We start from the raw sequence: 17,407 nt of genomic DNA on the forward strand, positions 1-17,407 counted from the left end.
GTGCTTGGTCAAGATGTGCTCCAGTTGTGGAACGCCTTGCCGCTGTCACTTCGTGGTGCTACTAGTCTGTTGGCCTTCAGGAAGGGTCTCAAGACGTGGCTGTTTACTTTATAGGTCCCCTTTTGGTTTATTTTATTTCTTGCTGTTTTATTGTCGTGTTGTGTTACTTTCTGTAGGTCTCGCTGTGAAAGCGCCAGGATACTCTTTTTGAGTCGCTGCGCGCTATATAAAAAAAATAGTAACATAACATAACATAACAAGATAAAAAAAGTCATGATTTAAATCATAACGCAGTTATTGGATTTGTCCGTACTACCAAGACTTTTTTTACTACCAAAAGCAAGGCACAAGTTTAGAGTACAAGCTGGTAGACAGAATCTACCGACTCTTTCCCAGGGTGAATGCCGTCTTCCTTGCCAAGAAGTTGAGCCCCACAGAAATATGCTGAACTTGTCTCGGTTTCAGACACCGGAACACATTCAACAGCACTAGGACTTTGTCTGCTTCTGTTCAGGGCAGCAATTTGCAGGCGGTGGAGGGGGCTTTATTTTAAAATCCAGCTGAGCCTAAAACAAAGGCCAAAGTTACGGGTTCATTAGGCCTCCTTTTGATTGAGTGTCCTGGCTGGGACTTATCTGGAGCCTCACACCTAGCTGCAAATGAATGGAGGGGGGCAAAGGCATACAGTTTATTATTACATCACAGGTACTTAAGAGAGGCATGTGTAAGAGTGTCAGTTAACATTCTAGTAGTTCGGGGGTGGAGATGTGGGAGGAAAGGGACAGGGAGGAAGAAGAGGAGGAAATGGGCAGAATAGAGTAGGGACAGGGAATGAACAGACGTAGAAATAAAGAGCTTAACTATAGTGCTAAGTCAGTCTTATTTCTACCCCCAAGACTCGACAGCATGCTTCTGACTTTGTTCAGACCTTGTATGTAAAACACACATGCATACACTGTAAGAATGTCAGATGTGTTGGTCTGTCCCAGTATTTACACAAATAACAATTTAATGGTTGTATTTCTTTTATAGTGCTACTCATCCTACTGCTACTTTGAATCAAACCTGTTTGTTGACAAAACACAGAACCCTCCTGGAACTGCATGAACCGCCAGAGTTATTTTAGCTGTATTCAGAGACGTTTTAAGGCATGGGCAGGGTGGGCTCTGGCCCAGAGCCCCAACCTTTCTGGGGGCTCCCTGATAGCCACCTCTATTCTGCATAGTCTTGCCATGATTACCGCAAATAATTCTTTAACAGATAGTTCTAAATAAAGAAATGTGTTTGTGTTTAATGCAACATCCATAAAAAAAGTTTCTTTTAGATCAAAACAGGACCTCACATATGAGAAATGGGAGGGGGGGCATAGAGATTATTTGCAGTATTATTAGTGAGCTGCTGTTGTGTTGCAATATTGAAAACACACATCTCTATCCCTGAATATTAGATGTAAACACATTTAGAATATGGACGAGTGTGTCTGTGCACTGCCACTGACCTGACCAATTAGACATAAACGAGCTGAAATTGGATCAAAAATTCAAAGCTGTCCTGAAAAGGGGTCCCCAAACTAGGTTTGGCCCAGGGCCACCAAAATTCTTAAGATGTCCCTGGCTTTATTATAATCACGTGGAAATTGCTGAGCACACAAAGATGTATGCAGCAGCAGGTATTTAAACCCCATAAGATATTTTGTATACAGTTTCTTTATGACCAATTAAGCAAGCTAGAAGAGATTTATTATCGCGTTTCTCCTTCTTGTCAATTTCTTTGTGACAGAGTTTTGAAAAATAAATATATAAGTTGCCTATCACCCCTTCCCTCTATCACACCTTGGTCTACAATGTATGTTCGCGGAATACATTTTTTCCAATTCCAGCTTGGGCACTCAAGTGCATAAAGAGAGGAAGTCTCTGCCAAAGCAACTAATATCCATGACAGTCTTTGCTACCAACACATTTAATCCGACTGCCGCTGCCTACAAGATCAGATTCATGGAAAGTAACCCGAACCCCGCTGGTCAGGGTCCAAGTACTTTTGTGGAAGGAACCATCTACTGTAAGGAACTTATAAAAAAAAATAGATAGACTGTAGTGAAAACTTACAGTATTTGTAGTTAGAAGATCATACGTTGCTAAAAAATGTCACATGCCAAACAACCGTATCCGCTCAATTGGAATGCCAAAGGTTTGTCCTTCATTAAGGTACTATGTGAGAGTTAATGGCAGCATTTTGTGAAAGCTCACCTCTATGTCTCACTAGAAACGACCATCTACCTGCCAGTGTCCATGAAGTGTTCTTTATTGTCCCTAGGACTGGATCGCTGCAATAGAAGAGCATTCTGCCTACAGCACTCATTACTGCTCGCAGGATCCGCAGAGTGACGATGAGGAGGAGGAGGAGGACGCCATACCTTCAGAAGTCTTGCAAGCATCTTTGGCGGTAAGCCGGTGGTAGAATTCTTCTACAACTTAATCTAAAAATATATATATATATATATATATATATCGAGCAATGTTGTTTTGCGCTTTAAACACTGAAAATGTCTAGTGTAGTGATTGAGACCACCAGGCTACAGCAAACATATCATACTAATACCTCCCTCTGTGCAGCTGCTGCTAGTTTGAGGGTGCTTTGCGATTCTTACGGCTGTTTGCAGGTTATTTTGGGAGGGAGGAAAGGGGGCAAGCAACACTGACACCCATTTTTTGTGTGTAAACGGCTGCTTTATTGAAACAGGTGCACATCACACTTTATTAAACTGGCAATTCTGCCTTACAAAACTAACACCTCTTTAAACATCAAATTACCTCATCACATTTACATTTCCTCCCCCCACCCCTACGATCCCCGCATGATAATACCCGCCACCCTGCAACATCCAAACATAAATTGCAATACATTAAATATTTCACCATCTTCCCACCTACCACTAACTGTTACCCTCCTAAGACCTACAAACCTATTTGCCTTCCTGCAACTGTAACAAACGCCCTCTAATGTAACCCTTAACATTTCCCTGCTCCCGCTCACCAATTCCCCCAACTTCCGATAACTGCCAAACTCCAGCCAACCTTGGCCAACTTTAACAACAACTCCGCCACCCAGGAAAAGGCGGATGGTAGGTGGTTACACCACCTCCACCTTTTCCTGCCCCCCCACCCTCCCCCACCTGTGCCAGACAATGCCCCGACCGCGCCCAAAACCCCCACCTACTCCCGGCGCACTCCCAACAAACCCGACAACACCTCTCTCAACTCCAAAAGAGGTCAATTCCCAAACACGAGAGATGAACCCCGTCGCCTTTAAACAATTCCGGCGCGTCGTACTTCAACTCCTGGTGCCAAACCGTGGCAGACCCCAAATGCCTGCAAAACCGCACCATTTCTACATTGATTTTGCGCCCGGCCTTGTCAACTGCCTGGGGCTTTACTGCCCCTCTCCAAACCCGCCGCGGAACAAACTCCGTCCACACTACCGTACAACCTGCCCATTTCCTCCGTATCTCTTCCAAATCCTTCCTCATGGCCTGCATGAGCACCAAACCCTTTTCCTGGACCATGTAATTCTCTCCCACGTGAAGCACCAGCACATCCGGGCACCTGCCCCCCACCACCATCCCATTCAGAATCCCCACCAGCTCCTTCCAACACATCCCCCCCCCCCTTCCTGGCCCAACGCACTTTAAAAACCTCATGATTAAAACCTAAATTCTCCCCAAAGTAGCTATCCTGCGCCTGAAGTTGTGCCCTCCTGACAAAGGAGTGACTCACTATCCAAATAGCCATGTCGCGTGCGAGAGGGCCAGCCACCGAACCTGGAATGAGAAAACAGTCTCACACATGGGCCACCACAAAACCGCTTCAGCATTGCTCCGCGCCGCGCACATAGCGTTTGTGGCAATCGGACGTCCAACGCCCCAACTGCATGATGTCCTCCCTCCCCCACCCTTGCCTGTGTGCCTAAGATGCTGCGCCAATGCGGAACGAGTGCGTCCCAAACTTCTTACCATCCACCCCCAACTGCACCAGCGCTTTCCGGAGTACCGCCAACAATTGGGACCCCTTCGCCCCCACCCCACACGCATGCCGAAAAACCAAACCGTCCCCATCGCCCTCCAGCGCCGCCCCCAGCGGAAAGGGCACACCCCATCCCCATCACTGCCACCCAGGTGGGCCCACCTCCCCACGCTCCTCTGATCTGTTTTGGACTTCCACAACCGTACCTCCCCTGCCCCAAATTGCACCTCCGACCACAACAAACCACCGCCCCCCCGGCCGCCCAGCAGCTCTGACACCCGAAAAGCTCCCGCAAACATCCAAATCATCAACGTGGCAAACAGACAGGCCTCCCTCTCGTCCCGGCAAACAACCTCCAGCACACCCACAACCCTCCCCAGCAAAACCTTCGACACGGGTGCCGCTCCCGACCCGCACCCCCACACTTGCGGGCCCACCCCTCTAACATCCTGGCCCCAAGCTCTCCCGCCGACGGCGCGTAGCCCCACAACAATTTCCCCATGAATGCCACGCTCGCCAACTTCCCCAATATAGTGACCCGCGTAATGCCCTTCTCCACCAAAGACAGTATGAATTGTACCACATCTTCAATTCTCTCCCATCCTGGGGCCCGCCAACGCGCCCCGGATGCCACAAACTCCCCCCATGCAGACACATACGTGGAGCGCGTTGATTCCGCCAAAGACCCTAGAACCAGCTGCAACATCTGGTGTTGCCGACTTCCCACATCTTCCTGGGCATGGCCGTTGGTTCTGGGTCCGCCTCCTTGGCTAACCCACGGAATCTCTCCCACTACGAACGATATAAAGCATCCGCAATGTCATTATTGATCCCCGGGACGTGCACCGCGCGGAAGGCGATATCAGACGCAGACAACCCAGCACAAACACCCGCAACAGTTTCAACACCTGCTCATCTCTCGCTAACTGGCGGTTCCACCACCTGTACCACCGCCATGTTGTCCACGTGAAAAGTCACCCGCCTGTGTGCCAGCACCGCCCCCCACAGCTCAATTGCCACCACCAGGGGGAACAGCTCCAAGAACGCGATGCTCCTGCCGCCCTCCGCCCATTCCGACAGCCACTTCTCCGCGCACCACCGCCCCTACCAGTACAGACCAAACCCATCGCTGCCTGCTGCATCCGAAAAGATCTGCACTTCCCAGACCATGTCGTCCCCTCCCTGCATCGGGACGCCGTTGAAGTGCTCCAGAAAAAACTGCCACATCCGCAAGTCCTCGCGCACGCCCGCAGACAAACGCACGTGGTGGTGCGGAGGCCTTTTCCCCGCCAAAGCTTTCCCCAATCTCCTGCAGAATGTTCGCCCAATCCGCACCACTCTGCAAGCAAAATTCAAGTGCCCCAAAAGCACCTGAATCTCCAAAACCGCCACCTTGTGCTTTGCCACCATGACCGCCAGCAAGCCCAACATCTGTTGCTTTTTGTCTGCTGGTAAACGTGCCTCCATGGCCCCCAAATCCAGCTCAATCCCCAGGAAAGACAGCACCGTGCCTGGTCCCACTGTCTTCTCCGGTGCCAACAGGACACCCAAATAGTCCATCAGCTCCTGAAACCTGTCCGTGGAGCCCGGTGCCCCGACCAGAAAAAGTCATCCAGGTAGTGAGCATCTCTCTGGTGACCCGTCCGTTCCGTAAAAAAACACTGGAGGAACGTACTAAAGCACTCAAAGAGTGCGCAGGACATCGAGCAGCCCATCGGCAATGCCTTGTCCACATACCAGCAGCCGCAAAACTGGACTCCCAGTAGGCCCCAGTCGTCTGGGTGAACGGGCAAGAGCCGGAAAGCCGATTTGATGTCACACTTTGCCATCTGTGCCGTGGCCCCCTCTGCCAATGCCATGGCCGCGTCGACCGACGCGTATGACAGTCGCCTCCCACTCATCTATGTAGTCATTGACTGAACCCCCGGCCGGCCACGACAAATGCTGAATGAGCCAAAACTGTCCCACCTCCTTCTTTGGCACCACTCTGATAGGGGACACAATCAAGTCCTCCAGAGGCCAATTGTCAAACGACTCCGCCATCCGACCCGCACTGACTTCCTTTTCCTACTTCTCGTGCACCACCTCCGGGTGCTCCCTGGCGGACCGCAAGTTGTCCGCCCACCGCTTTCTCCGTGGTCCCTCGTAGCCCAGCCGAAACCCGACCCGCAAACGCTCTGCGGCCCCACCGTCCGGGTAGTCCTGTAGGGCTGCACACAGCCGGTCCACCCTAATTGGAGTACGAGCCCTTGGGCCCAGACCCCCTTCCTCCTCTAGAGCCGCCCGGCTGCTGCCCTGCCCCCGAACGTGCTCCCCCAGTTTGGCCATGTATGGACCCCTGGGGCGGTCCCGCTGGACCCCGGCACCGCCGGACTGGGTGTCCGTACTTCCCGCAACCCGAACACTCATGTTTGAAAAGATAGTGTTCCCTAGCGCAAGCCCCCTTGTTAAAATCCCAGCACGGTCCCACCACTCCCGTCTGTGTCTTTGCCCCTGCCCCCACCCCTCCCCGGGTGGGTCGGCCCTGAAAGGGCTGATTATTTTTACGGCCAGGGGGCTACCCATAATTTGTCTTCCCCGACCCAGCCAAACCCATCGTGTGCTGCCAAAGGACGCAGTCCAGCTCGCCCCACTTGGCCTCCGGGTCCCAAGCCATCCTTGCCCGGAACTCCTCATCATACTGGGCCCAGGCGCAACCGCCTCCCGTGATTTGGGCCTTCCGAATCCCGTCCATGTACTTAAACAAGGACACCGATTGCTCCAGGAATTTTTCACAATACACGCTTGCGAAAATTAAAAATGCCGCCGTCCAGTTCTCGATTGTGAGGGGCACTGTAGGCCGCTTCTGGAGCTCATACTCCTCCTCCTAAGACCCTTCCTTCGCCCGTACCTCCCGAAGCAGCAATTTGAGCGACTCTATGTACTCGCCCTTCCAGATTCGCTCCTTGGTCGCCAGCATCAGATGCGCCCCCAAAGGTTTCGTAACACCCATGTAGGGCAGCCTCTTAATTTTTAATTCCTTACTGTCCGGCTTCGCCACCCCGTCCGCAGCTGCCGTCCCGCTCCTCCCCTCAGTACCACTTGCCCCTGCCCCCGTTCCAGACGCTGCGCTACCAGCCGCCGCGCTGTTCCCACACCCAGACCCCCTTTTTCCCCCATCCACTGGGTCAGGGCCCACCCCCTTGTCTACCACGTACCTGCCCTTCATCAAGCAACCCCCCTCGTCCCCCCCAACCCCCACCGACACCATATGCGCCCCTCGATTGCCTGGGGTCAATGATGACGCTCGTAGCTCCTCCGTTCTCCGATTCATCGAGGACGCCGCTGCCGCAGAAGATGTCCGGGCCGCCCACCAGCGTTGGCCCCGTGACCCCTGGAAAACACCAACATCATTAACGGACCCCCTTCTGCCCTCTCTCACTTCCCCTTCCTCTAGACTCTCATCATCCTTGATCACCTGAACCCCCTCCTGCACAGAAACCCTCCGGCTGAGCCGACTGCACCCTGGTATGCACGCTCCACCGATCCCGTGCCCTGTCCACATTAAGAAAAACTTGTGACGCGCTGCTCCTCTTCCTGCTTTGTCCCCCAAGCCGCTGCGGCCCTGTGGGTGGTGGGGTCAGCGAGCCCGTACCGGGCCTTCTTGTGCCAACTGCGCCGTGATCCCTCGCTGACACTGGGCCCACCGCGGGAGGCCTGGCCCTCCCTTCTCCTTGGCGCTGGTTGGTCGCCCCAAACCCTGCCAAGTCCGGAGCCCCTCGCCGTTCTTCCCCCTGTAAAAATAAAAGGCTGGTCCAGTGTGCTGGGTCCCTCAAACTGCGCTGCGCCAAACACCGCGCCATCCTCACGCAATCCAACCTCCCGCTCCCGGCCTCCCCGTCACTCCCACTCTCTTCCTCCCCACTCCACAGCAAACCTCCCTTGCCCGCCCCCCCCATCCTCCACCAACTCCACCCCCAATATGCCCCCCCGCCCGGAGGGGCCCGCTTCCTCCTCTACCCAGCCCCCCCTCCCTCCCCCAGACCCGGCGCCCCCCCCTCCCACCTCCATGCCACCCCCTCCCACCTCTAACTCTGCCTCACTCTCTCTGGAGTCCAACAACAACGGGGACGTATATCCCTCCCCCAACTGTGCCTCATCCACCTGCACTATACCATCCCCTACCCCCTCCTCAACCTGTCCCTCCCCAGGCTCCACTTCCTGCTCCCCCAACCCACCCATCCACCTGTGCCCCCCCCCAATCCGCCCCCTGGAACACCTTCCCCACCCCCCCACCCCCCTCTGGCCCCCACTGCCACCTTCGCTCTGCCAGGAGGGGGGCTCTCCCTCCTCCGCCTCCTACTACCTGCTCAGTCTTCTCCTGTGACCCCCCCCTTGCTCTCCCCCTCCCCCCCCCCCCCCCTGAACACAACTCCACACCCCCGGACGGCCCTCCACTGCCTGTGCGGCTGACCTGCAGGGACACGCTTGCATTCGCCGAGACATCAGGTGCCCCCTCGCCCCCCCCCCCGCCCCCCTGTCTGACAGCCCGCTCGGGCCCCCAATCACCTCAGAGGAGGCCCGAGCTCCGCCCCGCCTTTCGGAGCCGTGCGGGCCTCATTCTGCCTCAGATCCGAGCGCGGCTGGGAGCCGCCAGCAGCGCTCCCAGCCACCGCCGGCCACCCCGGCCGCCCGCACCTGAATTTTGCCCCGCCAACAGGGCCGCGCCTCCCTTCACCGCGGGGCCCTGCCCTCTTACCTGGCTGCGCGCCGCCTTGCGAGGCGGCGAACAGGCCAACACAGCCGCCGCGACCCCCGCGGACGCGCGCCTCACCGGACGCGCCTGGGGTCCCACCAGGAGGTCCATCCACCCCGCCTCGTTCAGCAGGCGGATGGCCTCCAGCACTCGAAAATCCTCCTGGGCAACAGCAACACACCTCTCACTTCCACAACAAGCCACACAAAAACAGACACCTGTCCTGCGCTCCCAGCCACCAGGTTACCAAACCTAAAATGGTGGCTGGGCCAGCGCAGAGACCCCAGATAACCGTCACTTCTTTTGGCTAGTTCTGTAAATTTGGGCCTGCCTTTGGGCTATTCCCAAGGCAGCCCAAAGCAGCAAAATGGCTGTCTTTGCTAGCCCCCCTCCCCCTCCCAAATCTGCCCAGGGGGCAGACCTCGCGCTGCTCGGCTGCCCCCCAAACCCGCCTTCTTGTAAAAGCAGCACTTAAATAATATGTGATTTGACCGAGGCTTTAAGTGGGATGAAAAAACTGGGGGATCTCCCTAAGGGCTCAAAACATGCAAGCTAAAAATCTGTGCTTAGCACAGTGTGCCACTTGACCGGTAATTTGCTGCTCCTGTCATCCTGATATATAATACAACAAGTAACAATACACCTACAACAAGCCCGGAGTATTGGCTTTGCCAATGGCTGTTAGTTGCATAAGATAAATAAGCAACAAATATGGCTTTGTTGTATATAATATTGAAAATGCTTCCATTCTGAAATGAGACTGTGAAAGAACTATAAAAAGTCTCTTTGAAGTTACATCAAAGGCAGTGGAGGGTGGTACTACTGCAGAGATGAGATTTTGTTTTCCATCCTGTGCCGAGGGCAAAAATGGAGAGCACGATTGGGACCCGTCTCAGCACCTGCTTAGCACCGGAAGTACACAGCCTGCCTACTTGAAGCCCTGGATTTGACTGCATATGTGTGTTGGTTTGCACAGTATTTTGTTTCCGCTCTGCTGAGGCAGTTTTAAGTGTATTACATGTTCATGCCAGCAGATGGCGCCTAAAGAATAGAGCATATCATTCACTCTATGCTTGTGCTCACATATACCGTTGCTCCTGCTTTTAGGTTGTAATAAAATTTGCAAATCAACAAATAGTTAAGATTCTTTTGTATGGTAGACATTGTATACACGGCTTCAGTTATTTTCATAATCAGTCTTTTGTCGTGCGAAGAAACCATTCGAAGATACGATACGGATACTGTTGTATCTTGTATGTGGCTTTGGATTCGGCTGTTAAAATACTCAAGAGACCTGTATTTAGTAAAATATCTCTAAGCTAGACTTTGAAAGTGTTATGCAGGTGAACGGGCGTAGTTTAGTCTGCAAAACTGGGTGCCTACACCCACACGAAGCAATTTTTTCCCCTTCTTTTTAAATTACGAATCCGAGATGGATTCGTAAATAAAAAGTTGCACTAAATGCACTTTTTGATATAGCGCTGTGATTTTCTTTATATAGTTAAAGCACTTTTAAATTCAGTGGCGGTTCCTCCATTAGGACGGAGGAGCTCGCCCTCCTCTCCCTCTGCTGCAAGTGCAGAAAACATGAAAAATAAAATGGTAATCAGACAAGTTTATTATTTTTTTATTTTTCATGCTGGCAGCGGCATCACCGTCTGAGGGCGGGGTCAGCAACAGGGAAGAACAGTGTGGTGTGCCCTTCAGTTTAAAGTGCGCATGTCACTTTGGCCAGCTGTCTTGTGATGGCCAGCCTAACATGCGCACTATGAACACTTCAACCCTAGCTGTCTTAGACAGCTGAGAGGAGAGAATGCACAGCCCCCAGTGAATATGTCAGAAAAGGGGTCAGGAAGTGAGAATGGCAGTAAAGTGTGTGGGCTCCATTCTCAGCAAGAACTTGATTTAATGATGTAGTCTCCGTACTTGTTTGTCGCATGCTCGCCTTTACTTTGGACCTCATCCTACCGAAGCTTACAGTGTTGATGTTTTTACTATGAAAAAGCATGCTGCTGCAGGGTAAAGCAGCTAAGCCAAGCCAGCAGACAGGAGCTCTGGCTGTCTACTAAAGGACATACGTTGACTGCGCCACTGAAAGTAGAACGTCGTGGGGAGGTGAGGGAGTTAAACAAATTAGTGCATGTAGTTAGAACATTCATGCCTGACTCTGCTCTTGTGTGCCTTGGTTTGATGTGTGCGTCTTGTCAGTAACTGGGAGTCCGAGCAGAGGAACATTTTAGGCTCTGGATTTCCAGAGGAATTGTAGGTGAGCTGGCAAGTTGCTGCAGTTTGGAGCGTCTACGAAGAACCTTCAGTTTTACCTCATTCCATTTTGTTGTGGGTGCTGTCTGTTTAGGAGCCTTGTTGTGGGTCAAATATTCACCCAACCAGGTTCATTTAGCGCTGGCTGCCACTGGGTAAAGGGTTGTGGCGGGGAGTAAGCTGGTGACTGGGCAACATAGAAGGGAGGCTGGAGAGAAAGATGCAGGTGGGAGAAGAGAAGGCCAAGCGAGAGACAACAATGGAGAAGCATATAGCTAGGATTTCCTGTTTTCAGTTTCTATTTTTGGTAAATTCTGGTTGTTTTTTCAGTGTTTTCAAGATCTTAAAAAACAGTTGTTATCAGTGGATACACATTTTCTCGCCACTAAAAACAACAGAAAAAGTGTTTTTCCGGTGTTTATGGAACGTTTTGCATTTATTATTGCTTACTTTCTGCACTGAAAGAACATGGTATATAGACAGTGTACTTATAGTTAGGGCTGCCGGTTTTAAGGTATTTATTTTTTCCCCATTTCCGTCTGTATTTATCCATATTTATTTTTCGGTCATTTTACCTGTATTTATCCACATTTATTTTTAACACAGGAAAAAAAAACGCTAAAGCTAGTATTTTTCCACATTTATTTAAATTGACATGCACACTTGCAATAGGTTGTTATAGCTATTTTTTTTAAATTGGAGCCTATGCTTATTGGGAGAAAAATTTCTTCCCTGTCCTCTAAGAAAAGATGTGTGAATTTGTGACTTTTATTAGGTCTCATTTGCGCATATGTCAACAAATTACTACCTCTTTTACTTACATTTAATCAGCCATCAGAGAGTGTCTGCTCGAAGAATATCAGATCACTCTTAGTGTGCATTAGAAGACGACCTACCCCACGAGGCATTGTAAATCGCCAAAATATCTAAAGAATCCTGCATCTTCATCTGTACAGAATAGTGCTTTGATATGGACGCTATGGAGAAAATGTAGCGCAGAGGTGGAGCACAGTCATTTCTGTTTTCGTTTTTATTTTTATTTAAGTAGCACTTAAATAAACATTAAAAAGAAAAAGGAAGTCATGCTAACTGACTTGCTCACCTCTCACTCAGCCTCACTGCCCTGCAGCGTGCATAGTCACTGAGAGATGCAGCCAGACTTTATGCTAATAGTTGTTGGAGGCATTTCTGCACCCCCCCCTCCGTGGCCTGACACATCAACCTCCTTCACCCTACCATACAACAAGCATTTGCAATGCAATAGGTCTCACATTTACACGTGTTTCAGCTATTAGCATTGTAAATGGCAATGCCTTTTATTTCGGTTTTAAAAACAAGCAAAAATAAAAAGCTTTGTTATTTGCAATGTCAATAGCCCAAACTCGCGTAAATGCGAGACCTATTGCATTGCAAATGCTTGTTTTTCATTACATTGTAACTGGTGCTGATGTAAAGCATGCCAATACCTTCGGCTCGAGTTCACGCTATATAAACTTGAAAATAAAAATAAATAAATAAACCACTTCTGACAGATATCATTACTGATATAAAGGTAAGTATGAAAACTCAAGTTACACTCACTTTAATTGAGATATGCACTCCTTTTCAGAAACACACTATTTCCATTTAAGAGAGCACTAGCCTCAACGTGCAACGATTGAACACCATGTTTGGCACCTACTGGCAAGCTATTGGACTGCCACATTTAGTATCAAATACTAAATAAGGTGCATTATTAAGAGATTAGACCCGAGTCAGGAGTGAGTCTCGATTTTTTTTTTTTTTTGGGTTGTAAAAAAAAGCCCTTTATTTTGGTTGTCGCCCGCCTAACATTGCCTCGATTTCAATTGAGGTAAATGGGGAAAATACATTAACCCCATTTTTCTAAAATCCCCCACTTTCATCTTCTCTCTATATTGTTGGCATGTACCAGGAATTCGGGGCACAGCTGTAACAGACACAAAACGATCCTTGCACATTCTGAAGTTCAGTGCACAGAAGCAGCGCTGTTCTTGCCACTTGAGGGAAGAGTAGGAGATAAACAGTGTTGGTAATTGCTTTGCTGCCATCCGGTTTGGCTGGAGGTGTGGGGGTTTCCATTGTGGACAGGTGCTTGCATATGAAAGGAGGCAGTGTGGAGCCGAGGATGGATTCTATTGCCTTTTGAAAATCTACGTTCTTTTAGAATTGAAGCTTCCTAAGCGAGAACATGAACACCCTTGGAAAAACTCCACCCCCCAGGTAACGAGACGTATTGATAGCAAGCAAACACGCCTCTGGCGTTATACCAGCTTTCTCGGTGCTATGTGCATGCACCCCAAGCAGCTGTCAAACCTTTCATTGAAGTGCGTCATTAGTACACAAATAAGGTGTAAAGCGCCGACGTACTGTGAAGCCTCGTTTAAATCGGAAGACCCTTTCAAATAGGCTGCTTGAAGTGCTATTGCAGAAACTCTGATATCTGTCTGTTGTGCATGAAAGTGAAAGCATTCACCCAAATTTTTTTTTTAAATCCCCCACTTTCATCTTCTCTCTTTATTGTTCCATGTATGCAGAAATTTGCTGCACAGCTGTAACGGACACAAAACGATCCTTCACATTCTGAAGTTCAGTGCACAGAAGCAGCTCTGTTCTTGCCGCTTGTGGGAAGAGTAGGAAATAGACGGTGTTTGTAATTGCTCTGCTGTCATCCGGTTTAGCTGGAGGTGTGGGGGTTTCCACTGTGTACAGGCGCTTACATATGAAAGGAGGCAGTGCAGGCCGAGGATGGACATCGGCTGCTTGCACTGCTCCAGCCATTATCTGGTGTGAACTAGCGCTGTGAGGGGTGCTGGATGACAAGGCGCTCCCATTCTCCCGTCTCTGGAGCAGTTTAAGGGCAGCAGTTCACGTTTCTTTTGGCTGCCTCTGTGCACCTCTGACTCAGATTTTACAGAGGAGCACAGAGGCAGGAGGAGCATTTGTTTTTCTAGTATTTTCCCGTTTTTATATATAAATACAGACAAAAACAAAAACGTTTTCCGTCTGTATTTATATGTCAAAAACCGTTTAAACGGAAAACCGGGAGCCTTACTTATAGTGTATATGAGGTCCAAATAGATTTTTGCAAATTAATCTTATTGTAGTACACCATACAATACTTCTTCAGTGAGTCTTTGGGTCATGTGCGCTCGCTCTTTCCTTCCCATGTAAACTTCTGTGAAAAGGCCCTCTTAGCATTCTTAGCCCTTTGGGCTGAGAACCATCAGCTAAGGGACACAGTTGGGATGACTCTTTCTTTGATGCCACATAAAGCACGAAATGATAAATATTTGCGTTTTAGTTCCTGTGCATTAGAAACCAGTGAACCAGAATGGACTAAAAAGTCAATAGCATCCCTCATTAACTCTTAAGATTGTAAAGATGCTTTCAGCCTACCATCTAACAAGTGGCAAGGATCTACTACAGGGAATCACTTCAGCTCGGGTATCAATTTTGACAGGTCATCACACACATTTTTTATATACGTAGCTGAATCACTGCAAATACACACAATATCACTCCAATCTTTGTTGAACTTGGAAAGAACCTTTTTTGTAGAGCATTACAAGTGACACTGCGTTCCATGTTTTCCAAAAGTCTGGTGTCATGTTTTCACCACTATCCCAGATGCTTGGTGATATATATACTTGTCACTATACCTTGCATTGAATGTTTAAAGCCTGAGGTGTTGGCAATTCACCTACAATCAATACTGACCCACTAGAAACTATGGTCTGATGTATTAAGAGTTTTTACCCATTCTCTGTGGGTAAATGTGATGACACATATTAGGAATGATTTTTATGAACCCAGCCATTTTACCTATCGGTGAAAAAATCAAATGCAGCCAAAATATCAAATATGAGTTTGATATTTCCTGATTCTCTATAGTTTATAAAATAATTAAACTAGACCTAAAACATGAAACTAAACCCTGCATCTTTAGACCAAAGGCGACTAAACTGAAAAAGTAAAAGGAAGAAGAAACAATATTTTAGTGGCATCCCTAAAGAACAAAACTCAAGCAGAATAATGTTAGCTAGTCTTTCTTATTGCTACTTGTATAACAAAGTTACATTGTATTGAACCCTTCAGGAAGAAAAAAATGACTTTCACTCTCTTTTTCCTTTTTTTGAATGGCATTTAGTTTGTGGTTGTCCACATGTTTTTTCAGTGTTTATATGTTTTCACCGGTGAGGGCTATTTTTCTTTCAGTGGGGTTTTATCAGTTATTATAGGTTTAAACCTAAAACCCCACAGCCTACATATAGCCAACGAAGGGTCAGGGTGGGGAATCGCAGACAATGGACATTGAACAGGAGTAGATGGGCAAGTACATGGACAAAGGAGGGTAGGTGGGGTGGATGGGGAAGCAAACTGAGACGGGCATTTGAAGCACACAGATAATGGTGGGGGGCACCTAGAAATTGGGAAAACAAACGGGAGAGGGAAGCAAAAGGACAATAGAGGCTGGGTGAGTGTTTATAGGTAGTAAATGGACAACGGAAGAGGGTGAGGAAGCTAGAACAGTTTCAGAAGGTTGGTGGGAATGAATCGTGGAAGCAAGAACGGCATCTGAGAGAAGAACGGTGAGTGGAAAAACACACAGGCAAGAATGGGGAACACAAAATAATCTTGTAGAGTGCTTAGCCAAAAAGGAAACTAGCATTTACAATGCAACGGTTTCGCCTTTGTAAAAGTTAGAGCTATTGGCATTGTAAATGACAATTTTTTTATTTATGTGTTGGTTTTGAAAACCTATAAATAAATGGCATTGTCATTTACAATGCCAATAGCTTAATCTCTCGCAAATGCGAGACCTATTGCATTTGCATCCACACGCACACACACACAGAGCCACCCACACACAGAGCCACCCACACATAGAGCCACCTACAAAAAAAGCTAGCCACACAGACAGAGCCCCAACACACACAGAGCCCCAACACACACAGAGCAGAAAATAAGTTGAGGACTGTGCACCAACGCTCTGTAATGAGTACACATTTGCAGGCAGCTGCACACTGTAAAGAAAGCTTTTGAATTAAAAAATGACCAGCTAAAGAGCGCACACAGTCGTTGACACAAATACATGCATTAAGAGACACAATGCCATTAAAGGATCGCCTTGTGCAGTAACTGACACAGACACATGCAGTAACATGCATGTACAGTATGAGAGACAAGAAGCCGAGGCAGCTCTCAAACAACTGTAGCTAGTGGGGCACAGACACCTTTCGATCATACTTCTATCAGGGGCAGGGTCACTGAAATTAGCATCTAATAGCGAGTTTCCTGGGTTGGAATAGGGAATAACTCAGGTCAGAAAAACTTTATTTCAATCACTTTAGATCAAAAGTACTACAAAGAACACAAAACATACAATCATGAAATAGCACGACATAGCTCTTTCCATATCTCTAGCAGCCTATATAAAAATAGTTTCACTTGAAATAGACTGAGAATGTATCATTAATACGCTTTTAAAACAGCAGCATGTAAAAATTACAATTCTTCTTAAAAATACTAAGACACATTACTAGCAGCATTGCATCCCAGTTGTAACATAGGGAAAATGGTACCCAGGAAGGGTTAGCTTTTAAAGACTATCCGGCACACATTTTGCACGTCTAATCCACATTGCCATCAGTAATTTAACCATGCCGAATGTCACAATCTGGCTTGAGTGATAGGGAATAACATGGTTATAGCACATGGTTTTCCCACTCCAAGTTGCAAAACTCAAAACATTGTCGATTTCTGTGCATGAGTGCACCGGAAGTCAGATTGCAAACTTTATGTGAGAATACCGCTAGACTTGTGTTATCCTCAAACTGAAGAAATGTATTAGTTAGTGGTTTTCGCTCTACTGTCATGTTGAAATGATATGTTCAATGTAATACTGCTATAAATGATATCATATGTGAACATTTATTTTCCTGGGCTGCTTACTGGCAATACAGAATTATAATTGTTAACACTAACTATTCTCCCTTTCCAGTGAAAGTCCATGAAAAATAAGGAAGCGCGTTCCTTCCTGGTTTAAATACAATTGAAATTTGTCTAATGTGAATCTTAGGAGAAAGGACAATGTGTTAAGTGTACAACACCTGACAGTGTATACAGTAAAATGATGGTTTACCTAAAACAAGATTAGGATGAGGTTGCTGGGTTAGCAAGGTTCACAAGGTAAACACTAAGGTTCCCCTGTGAAATGAAGAATGGCCATGGCCTCCTCCTACCTGGAATTTTCACCTGGAATTTGTGGCTGTGTTCAGCATCTGGAGACTCAAAGTGCAATTTACTTAGTCTGGAGACTCCAGGTTCAGTTGGGGCAACTTTCTCCTGTCACTGGCCCCATCAGAAGTAA

The 17,407-nt window shown here is 48.3% G+C and overlaps 1 protein-coding gene across 1 annotated transcript in view; it reads left to right on the forward strand.

Moving 5' to 3' along the window:
* The window catches only part of OSBPL1A (oxysterol binding protein like 1A), a 1,891,697-nt gene that overhangs the window by 566,648 nt on the left and 1,307,642 nt on the right, over positions 1-17,407 (forward strand). The window contains exon 11 of the mRNA XM_078687412.1: positions 2,314-2,442. Coding sequence (XP_078543538.1) covers positions 2,314-2,442 — 129 coding nt within the window. The remainder of the gene's footprint in view (positions 1-2,313; positions 2,443-17,407) is intronic.

The sequence above is a fragment of the Lissotriton helveticus genome, chromosome 4_1, assembly GCF_964261635.1.
Source record: "Lissotriton helveticus chromosome 4_1, aLisHel1.1, whole genome shotgun sequence".
In the NCBI taxonomy this organism is placed as follows: domain Eukaryota; kingdom Metazoa; phylum Chordata; class Amphibia; order Caudata; family Salamandridae; genus Lissotriton; species Lissotriton helveticus.